The sequence below is a fragment of the Piliocolobus tephrosceles genome, chromosome 5 (assembly GCF_002776525.5).
Source record: "Piliocolobus tephrosceles isolate RC106 chromosome 5, ASM277652v3, whole genome shotgun sequence".
NCBI lineage: Eukaryota > Metazoa > Chordata > Mammalia > Primates > Cercopithecidae > Piliocolobus > Piliocolobus tephrosceles.
In genome coordinates, this window is record NC_045438.1 from 160,963,078 (window position 1) to 160,973,734 (window position 10,657).

The following is a 10,657-nucleotide window of genomic DNA, read 5'->3' on the forward strand; positions in this document are numbered from 1 at the left end:
GTTCACGCCTATAATCCCAGCATTTTGGGAGACGAGGTGGGTGGATCACCTAAGGTAAGGAGTTTGAAACCAGCCTGGCCAACATGGTGAAACCCTGTCTCTACTAAAAATACAAAAATTAGCCAGGTGTGGTGGCGGGCACCTGTAATCCCAGCTACTCGGGAGGCTGAGGCAGGAGAATCACTTGAACCTGGGAGGTGAAAGTTGCAGTCAGGCGAGATCGCGCCACTGTGCTCCAGCCTGGGTGACAGAGCGAGACTCCATCTCAAAAAAAAAAAAAAAAAAAGAAAAGAAAAGAAAAGAAATTGTGGTACTTTCTGGCTGAGAAACATTCTATTCCTAAACAGGTTTATCAAAGGAAGAATGAGTGACAGCAGCATAGGAAAGAGCTGTAATTTTGTGCTTCAAAGAAGTTATCTAGATTTCTCATAGTAAACTTTTAGAAACATCTGCATTATTTTGATGAATGAGAATAATCAACAAAACATGAAATCAGATATATCTACAACCAACAAAATACTGTCCCCAGCTTTGGGCCAAGAGACCCAAACTTCACCTTTCCAAATAGAAAGTAACTGTACAACCAACAATCCATTAACCTAAAACCTGCCAAACAATCAAAACTCAATTGTTGTCAAAGTCAGCAAGCAGCCCTGCTAGTTGTTTGCTTAAGATTAGGCTCCTTCTAAGCCTTCTGATGAGGACGATAATTTCAGACAAGGTTGGCAAGAATACGATGAGTGGTTATTTAAACCAGCCACAGCCTTAGGACCCAGAATCCAAACAAGGATACAGCCTTGTTTGATACAGGGGTATCAAAAAAGCTTTTTGTCAGGTTAGAATCTTCATTACCAACTCTTGATATTTTACAAGTCACTTCCTCCCAGTAGCAATGTAAGGGAATGAACTGCCCCACAATCCTGCTATCGCTATATCTGGTCAAGTGGCACTGATTCCAAGCTTGGAAACTGCATGAGATTCAGCCAAAGATAGTGCTGAGGAGCTTGACCTCCTGAGGCAAACATACCATGTCAGAGAGTAAGACCAAAACAAACGCAACAATTGGACGATCCTGAAGATAAACGCCCCAGATGTGTGCAGGATTGATGTCTGCTTTTTCTTTTTCTTTCGTTGAGCTAACTGTAGACTATTTCACAGGGATTATTTCTGTGTTTCATTGAAATTATATTTCACATGTTGAACTTTAAAGTCAAAATAAACACAATAAAGAGCTCAAATGATTTTCCCCAATAACCCAGTCAAATAAGCAGGGGTGAGCTTCAGTTTAAGTGAAAACTAGGGTTTGATTTATAGAAATTATTTCTAAATGCAATGACTACAATAGTCACTTCTAACATAAAATGTATCATTAAAAAAATTAAATTGGTAATTTCTTTTAGTATCTGTGCTATGTTGCAATGTAAGATTTTATTTTATCTCACCCTCCTACCGTCCCCAAACCTGCTCCCACCCACAGTCCTTCCCATCGCAGTAAGTGGCAACTCCAGTCATCTCAGTTGTTGCTCAGGTCAGAATCCCTGAAGTCACCCTTCACTCCTCGCAATCTCATCTCTTCCCTTAGAATGTGCAACCGCTTCTCTCACGTCAGCCACCATCCTATACCAAGCCATCAGCGTCTCTTGCTTGGGTTTACTTCAGTGAACATACCCCCTGGTCTCCTACGCTTGCTTCCTGGTCGATTCTCCACAGGGGCCAGAGTAATCCTCTTAAAACAGAAGTCAGATCATATCACTCCCCTGCCAAAACCCTCCCACAGCCGTACACTATCTGATTGCATCGACTACTTTCTCCCTTGATGATGATGTTCAGCTGTTTCTGGAAGATGTCACGTACACTCCCGCCCCAGGGCTTTGCAACTGCTGGTTGCTCTGCCTGGCACGTTCTTCCTTCCTGTTATGCACACGATTCACCTTCTTCAAGTATTTGCTCAAATATCGGCCCGTAGTAAGGCCTTTCCAGGAACACTATTTTAAACTGCAAACTCCTGCATCTATAGGCGCCCTCTCATCTCTGCATTATTTCTCTCCACAGAATTTATCATCTGCTGATACACCACTTTTTACTTATTTTGGTTAATGTCTTATCTTCCTATCAAAATGTAAACTACTCAAAGGTAGTAATTTTTGCCTAGTTTGTTTTCTGCTGTATCCCCAGCAACTAAAATACTCAAATTTTTGATGAATGAATGAATATGCCAAATGACTGAATGTAAAAAACTTGATGAACTGAGAGGTCCTAGCTCCAAAAAGAACATTAAAGAGGAAGTGTAAGAGCATTACAAATGATCACCAATACACACAAGGGCAGAGTTGCAGTGAGTGATTAAATCAACAGCCAGCTGAATTGTGAGTGAAATTCCCTTTACATAAACATGGCCTTATAATCAGATGACCTCAGATGGGTCTCTGGTGTGTACAAAGAAAGCAAAACCAATTTTCCCATGAGTGCCTCTGGACACTCATGTAAGAGTTATTGACTACATTTAAATATTTATCATGCTTCCAAAAACATATTTGTAAGAGAAAAACATATAAAAATAAAAATGTACAAAGTTCTTTATTAAAATAATAGCTTAAATAAATCCTCTGTCAACACCAGAGTCAGTGACTGGATCTAGACTCTAGAGCTTAGAGCTTTTTACATAATTACAGGAAAACACTGAATCCGTCTTCACAGACAGACATGACGACAATTTGGTTAAAATCAGTAAGCCATCTTCCAGACGCAGCTTAGAGTTCATGCGAGAAAAGTAACTGATGACAATGACTGTACATAATATGGTTCTCGTTCTATTTGCCTTTTTTCGTCTTGGCTGTCTTCTCCTTTCTTTTTTTCACATGTTTAGGAATTTTGTTTTTTCTTTTCTCTCTCTGGGCTTCCTTGACCATCTTTTTTCTTTCCTGTAAAAAGCAAACAAACAAGCCAAATTTCATTCATTTGCAGTATGCATTTTTTTGTTTTTTAGACAGGGTCTTGCTCTGTTGCCCAGGCTGGAGTGCAATGGTATGACCACGGTTCACTTCAGCCTCCACCTCCTGGGCTCAAGCAATCCCCCCACCTCAGCCTCCTGGGTAGCTGGGACACCAGGCGCACACCACCACACCTGGCTAGGTTTTTTTGGGTATTTTTTGGTAGAGATGGGGCTTCACCAGATTGCTCAGGCTGGTCTCGAACTCCTGGGCTCAAGTGATCCATCCACCTCAATCTCCAAAAATGCTGAGATTACAGGCATGAACCACTGCACCCACCTGCAGTATTCTTCTTCTTATTATAACTAAATGAAATATACACACAGAAGAATAAAAGTGAGTGTAATGTAAAACAAAGAAAAGAAAATGATTATGGGTTGGTGGAGAACTTGGGGTGAAAATTGTCTTTGAGCTTGTTCTTTTTAGAGACAGGGACTCACTCTGTCACCCAGGCGGGAGGGCAGTAGCAGGATCACTGTGCACTGCAGCCTCAAGCTCCTGGGCTCAAGCAATCCTCTTGCCTCAACCTCCCTAGTAGCTGAGACTACAGGCATGAGCCACCATAACTGGCCTTGAGCTTCCTTAATAGAAATGTGAAGACAGCCAAACAGAAATATCCCTAAGAATGTTATTAAATGTTTGCAAATACTTTTCTTTACAAGTTCCATATTCTAACAGAAACAGACATTGGAAAGAGACAAAATATGTGTTTCTAGTAGACATACGAGAAAATATGCTAGCAGCTGAGTATGTCCCTCAGAAGTCTTGGGACCCACATTGTATACGGTTTAAAGGATTAGACTAAGATGGAATAATAATAGTTACATAGCATTCAGTCAGCAGTGTCTCTTATGTCTATGGCTAGGAATTAAAGAAATACAAGAGTCCCTTCTTATCCATGGGGGATATATGTTCCAAGACCCCCAGTGGATGCTTAAAACAGTGGATAGTGCCAAACCCTATATATACTATGTTTCTTCCTATATATACATATCTATGATGAGGTTTAATTTATAAATTAGGCACAGTAAGAGATAATAACTAATAATAGAATAGTAACAATATACTATAATAAAAGTTATTTGAATGTGGTCTTTCTCACTCTCAAAATAATCCCACAGTATCATACTCATATGACAGTAGCTTATTCATTGGCAGATGCAGCCTCTCTGGTAATTTTGCTGTTTAGTCCAAACCTATTCCTGAACCTGTTTATTCCTTACAGTAAATGGCCTGGTGTCACTCATTTCAGGGGAACTCTTGCTGAAACCTTTGAAACCTTCGTATAGGCTCAATGCTTTCTGGTGCAACATGGTGCCGTCAACTGGAAGATGTTTTCATTTACATCTTTCACCCAGGAATTTAATGCCTTTTCCATCTTAACTAAGCACTTATCACATACTATGACCCTAACTTTTGCAGTTTGGGGTGAGACCGCAACACCAGCACAAACATCTTTTTCCTTCTCCACAATGTCACGGATAAAAGATTCTTTCTCATCATAGATCTCAGCAACTTCAGCATATGATTCTTTTCCTTTTCTTATTTATTTTTTTGAGACAGAATCTCTGTCACCCAGGCTGGTGTGCAGTGGCATGATCAGCTCACTAGAACCTCAAACTTCTGGGCTCAAGGGATCCTCTTGCCTTAGCCTCCCAAGTATCTGGGACCACAGGTGCTCATCACCAATGTTTCAACAGACAGGGTATCACTCTGTTGCCCAGACTGGTCTGGAGTGATCTGCCCTCCTTGGCCTCCAAAAGTGCTAGGATTCCAGGCATGAGTTCCTTGCTAAGTCAAGAATGGTCACCTTTCCACTTAAAGGAAGAACTTTATGGCTTCTCTAAAGCACACCTGAAATTCCAACATCACTACTCTTGTAATTTATGGACATTGTTAAGCAAAGTAAGGGTTACTTGCACACAAGCACCACAACATCACAGCAACTGAACTGATAGCCAAGAAGGCTACTAAGTGACTAACGGGTGGGGAGTGTCGACAGTGTGAAGACGCTGGACCACGTGGCGATTCACATCCCAGGCAGGATGGAGGGGGACAGCATGGATTTCATCACACCACTCAGGACAGTGAGCCATTCAGAACTTATAAACTGTTCATTTCTGGAATTTTCCATTTAATATTTGCAAACCAAGGCCGACTGCTGGGAACTGAAACAGTAGAAAGTGAAAGCACGGAAGCGGGGACTATTATACAGTCTTTCAGATTCCAGAAACATCAAGCTGGGCTCTAAGTCCCCCTGAAATGGCTCTTCAGTATTTACCCTGAGTCAACTCTAACATCACTTGTACTTCATACAAAATGTACTGAATTTAGTGCGTGCTCTCTCTAGGCAATGCCCAAGGTGCTCTGATGAGCAGTCCGATCTTGAGATAACGTTACCACCAAAAGTCAAGTTCACACTTAGGTATTAAAACTGTAATTAGAGGTACTTATCAATAATGTTTTCAGCCATCACAATCTAGCCAGATCCTTGAACAAAGAGAAACAAGAGCGGCTGCGCTCCCACACTAAAGAAAAGGGGAATGTATCTCATTGCTTACTTTTTTATCAATGTCAGGGCCCGTGGTGTGTTTCTTGGGGCGGGCATGGTCTCCCTGCTCTTCAGAGTCTGTGTCAGAGCACTCAGAGCTTCCAATATCTTCTGAATCAGAACAAGTCCTTTCCTCCACTTGATTTTCTAGGAGTGCAGGGACCTTGAAATTATTAAAGAACCATGTTATTCTAAACCATGTAATTCTAAACAACACATAAGCCAAGGTATGTGTTGTTGTTAAATGTGTTAATGCCAGAATTCAGATTTTAGGCTCGCAAATATATGTTAAAAACTAACATCCCGTACTGAAACATTAAAACACCAGAATGAACATCAGGAGGGAAACATGAAAGTAGCCACTCCAAGTCAGGCTCAAGAACATACCCAAATGAAGGAACCAGGGCTTTACTGCGTGACCTAGACCAACGACAAAACTGTTCTGCTCCTTTCAGCTAATCAGGGGCATTTAGTTGGGATTGGGAAAGAGGCGAAATACACATAGAGGTAGAAAATAAAGATTTATACGGATAACTTCACAGCTGTTTTCCTGTGAACCACATTTCTAGCAATAAACTAATCCAACTGAGAGGGAAAACAATATTCAAAGAAGAGAAATTTTCATTACTTCCTGAACTTTAGCAGTTGTCTAATACAGTGCTTCCCAGCAGTTTTTAAGAGTGAGGTTTCCTTTTTATAAGGAAAAAAACAGATCTTTAGAAGTCAATTGTACAAGATTTTCTAGCTTGCTGCAATAAAATCTTCATGCTCTGGAATCCAAAGCATAACTTCCTTATGACACCTGTTATTATAACTCAGAAATGCAAAATACCAGAATTCCCCCAATTCAATTCTTTCCACAGAAAAGACATGATTTTAAGAAAGCAAACTGTGATCCTTTAAGTCTTCAATTAGGAAAATTTGAAGAAATAAAGACTGCTTTTATGACTGCCTAAGTTAGAATTACTTAATCCCTGCCCTTCTAAAATGTAAAACAAAACAAGATTGTTTTAAGAAAAAAGAACATGACAGGAATCCAGCACAGCAGGATTGCTGAACTCATGAGATTGTTCTTTAACAAGTAATATCCTGGTAGGAGACCACATTCCACAGTTTTCCTAAGCTGGTTATAAAAACCATCAAGAAGCACAATGGCTATCATTAAATAACTCCACAAATGACAACTAGAATACAAAAAGATAAATACCTCACCTGCAATCATAGAACAATTTAGAAACAGAAAGAAAAACAATTTCCAAATTTCAGTGCTATGTTTAGAAAGTACACAAAAACAGCATTTCTGAAGATGTCCACAGACTTTGAAAGCAATTATAAAACTTTAACAATATAAAATAGCATTAATTTAGTTCTAATAATATTAAATAATAGAAACAAATAATATGACTAGAGTTTTACATCCTTTATAAGTGTTTTCACATAAACAAACAGTAACACATGTTCTTCATACCTTCTGAACTCCTGACAAATCTTTCTTCAATCCAGTGACAGTTTGGTATAGAATCTTATAACCAAAAGGAAAAAAAATAAGGATCAACATAAAACTAGACGATGACATATGCATATTGTACTATTAAGAACAATGTGGGTTAAAAAACATCTCCTATGATTATAAAAAGGTATCTAAAATTAATCTCACTGTAACACAGAAAGTGTATAGTATTATTTCTGTCTACCAGATCTACTGGCCAAATCCAACCAGCCACTTGATAGTTGTTCTGTTTTTTTTTTTTTTTTTTTTTTTTGAGATAGAGTCTTGCTTTGCTGCCCAGGCTGGAGTGCAGTGGCATGATCTTGGCTCACTGCAACCTCTGCCACCCAGGGTTCAGGAGATTCTCCTGTCTCAGCCTCCTGAGCAGCTGGGGTTACACGCGCCTGCCACGATGCCCAGCTAATTTTTGTATTTTTAGTAGAGACGAGGTTTTACCATGTTGGCCAGGCTGGTCTTGAACTCCTGACTTCAGCTGATCCACCTACATCGGCCTCCCAAAGTGCTGGGATTACAGACGCGAGCCTCCATATCCGGTCTTTTTTTTTTTTTGAGACAGTCCTGCTCTATAGCCCAGGCTAAAGTTCAATGGTGCAATCTCAGCTCACTGCAGCCTCGCCTCCCGCGTTCAAGTGATTCTCATGCCTCAGCCTCCCTAGTAGCTGGGATTACAGGAGCACGCCACCATGCCTGGCTAATTTTTGTACTTTTAGTAGAGACGGGGTTTCACCATATTGGCCAGGTTGGTCTCGAACTCCTGATCTCAAGTGATCTGCCCACCTTGGCCTCCCAAAGGGCTGGGATTACAGGTGTGAGCCACCGTGGCCAGCCTACCTGGTAGTTTTTACAGATAAACATTTGCAATCAATTTGAAGATAGCAAACACAAAATTTGAGCCCCAATTAAGCGAAATATTATCTGCCCCACATCGAATAATTCCACTGTTCTTTAGTATACTTGTATTACATAAAAGTGTATTCAATTATTATTAAAATATTTCTAATTTCACGAATACAAATTGAGGGTGAAGTTTTTTCTCTCTTGTTACATAAGGACCTACGTAATCACCTTAATTCTGTTTCTTGGCTTACAAAGCTGAAAATATTTACTATCTGGCCCTTTACCAAAAAGAAATTTTTCCTGAATGATGTATGTTAATGGACCTCATATAATAACCATTAATAGCCTAAACTTCTATCTGAATCTTGTTTCTACAATTATAACTTGTTGGACTCATTCAAATGTGTTACCTCCTCTCATAAATTCCAATGAATTCCCTTTACATTCAATGTGCACACAAGTTAACACAGTTAGTCATCTTGCTAGCTCAGAAGCCAACATCCAAGATTAGGGGAACTTAAAAGGCCCAAATAGGTTTGGGACAGTCTCCTACTACTTTTGAAGAGCTTCTTGCTATACACCAACCAATCTACTTACATTATCTTGTTGGGCATTCACGGCCATGTCCTCTTCCTTCAATTTCATAATTAGGTCCATATCCCTCTCATAATGTTTTACTTCATTTAAGGTTCTAGGAATATATGCTCGCTTAAACACCTAACAGAGAGGAAAAGCAAAATCAAAACTGTTATTTATATACTTCTCACATTCACACAGCATACTCCTCCATCAGGTTACAGGGGAATCTATATCTTCATTCATCCCCAACACTGATGTTTGGCCAAGCTGTCTGCACACACTGGTGTCCCATCTGCGATGTGCTGTCCCAAAAGTAACACTGCTAATGATAGAACACTAAATTTTGCATATGACTTATTTTAAGGAGGGGAAAAAAAACAACATTAGAGCTGATTCAAGGTTATCCTTAGAATACCACTTCTCCTTCATTTGTGTTCCAAAAAGCTTTTCTGAGCAGGAGGGAAAGGGGTGGAATTACAGTTGGCAAGCGCTGAGCGGCTGTGCCTTACAAAACATACCCAGCTGCCACCGTGAGAACGGTGGGGAGCTGCCGACAAACACAGGGCACCTCACAGTCAACCACGAAGAGCTGTGAGAATTTTTTAAAAAGGCAACTATGGCTCCCTCACAAAAAAACACCCTGACTCATTTTTATCAAAGCATAATATTGAAAATCTACAACATTTCTAGAATCAATACTTAAGTCATTTAAAAACTCACATTTGCAAACTAAAAACAGACTTTTCCTTCTTGACTCCTATATCCTAACAGGCTCTTAAAAATTTTTCTCCATCTAGGACAATGGGCTAACAGGTTGCTGAGTGGACCAATACAGTGAAATGGAAACTATCCAACTTGGCTCACTTAAATCATTTACCATAATACATCTCAAGGAAATATTACCATCATTTGAAAAAGCTGCTTATGTATTTAAATCAAGTTTATGCTCTAGCAACATTAAAAAAGAAAAAAACAAACACCCTCAAAACCTAAGTGTTTCCAAAGCTGTGAATAGATAATAAATTCTACCTCTTCATCCACATGATCTTGGCTAGACCTTTCTTCCTTGGTCCTTTGAGATGCTATTTCCATGGCCTTGGAAAGAAAATAAAAATGACTTTCTTTTACATTCAAACTGCAGAAAACACATCCATGTTCCAGTTTTGGTATAAACTTGTTCCAGTCTTTATAAGTATCACCTCCTCACACTTACGAAAGCATTTAGTGAGTTCTAATGGTATAAGTTACCTTTCTAGCACAGACCTCACCAAAAAGGCTGCCATCAACCCAAAAGTAACAATAAATCAAACTCTTCTAGTCTGGGGGATCCCTAGCTTCCCCTTTTTCAAAAGTTATGCTACTTTTACTACATTTAAATACTTAGCTTTTGCATTTAGTAAATGCTTTAGCATTTACTAAAGGAATACAGAGACCTAAAGAATGAAAGAACCATTCCTTAAATCCTGAGCAGTGGGCGAAGGGAATTGCAAAGGCGGCGGCTGGCTGCAAATCCTGAATATTCGACTCTATTGCTGCTGCAGTATAAACCACCAAAGAAAGCTCTCTGAGCAAACAATGACTGAAACGAGGGTGACAAAGATTCCAAAGGGTTCTTTTGGTTTGTAAAACTGAGTGTCTGTTCTCTTCTCTATATAGAAGAAAGGAAAAAATAGTGGGAGCAGAGTTTTTCTTTTTTTGAAGTTTAGACATGAAAATCAGTGCTGACCTGGGCGCGGTGGCTCATGCCTCTAATCCCAGCACTCTGGGAGGCTGAGGCCGGCGGATCACCTGAGATCAGGAGTTTATGACCAGCCTGAGCAATATGGTGAAACCCCATCTCTACTAAAAATACAAAAATTAGGTCAGGTACAGTGGCTCATGCCTGTAATCCCAGCACTTTGGGGAAGCTGAGGCGGGCAGACCATGAGGTCAGGAGTTTGAGACCAGCCTGGCCAACATGGTGAAACCCGTCTCTACTAAAAATACAAAAATTAGCCAGGCATGCTGGCACGCACCTGTAATCCCAGTTACTCGGGAGGCTGAGGCAGGAGAATCACTTGAACCCGGAAAGCGGAGGTTGTGGTGAGCCAAGATCATGCCACTGCACTCCAGCCTGGATTACAGAGTGAGACTCCATCTCAAAACACACACACACACACACACACACACACACACACACACACACACACA

General features: G+C 40.2%; 1 protein-coding gene across 1 annotated transcript in view; it reads right to left on the reverse strand.

Annotated features, from left to right (window-relative positions):
• Positions 1–2,228: 2,228 nt before the first annotated feature.
• Positions 2,229–10,657, reverse strand: part of RIOK1 (RIO kinase 1) — a 29,076-nt gene continuing 20,647 nt past the window's right edge. Inside the window, exons 13-17 of the mRNA XM_023221184.3 lie at positions 9,497–9,562; positions 8,486–8,605; positions 7,010–7,063; positions 5,552–5,704; positions 2,229–2,921 (exon numbers count right to left, since the gene is read on the reverse strand). Of these exons, the coding sequence (XP_023076952.2) occupies positions 2,811–2,921; positions 5,552–5,704; positions 7,010–7,063; positions 8,486–8,605; positions 9,497–9,562 (504 nt within the window). The 3' untranslated portion in view covers positions 2,229–2,810. The remainder of the gene's footprint in view (positions 2,922–5,551; positions 5,705–7,009; positions 7,064–8,485; positions 8,606–9,496; positions 9,563–10,657) is intronic.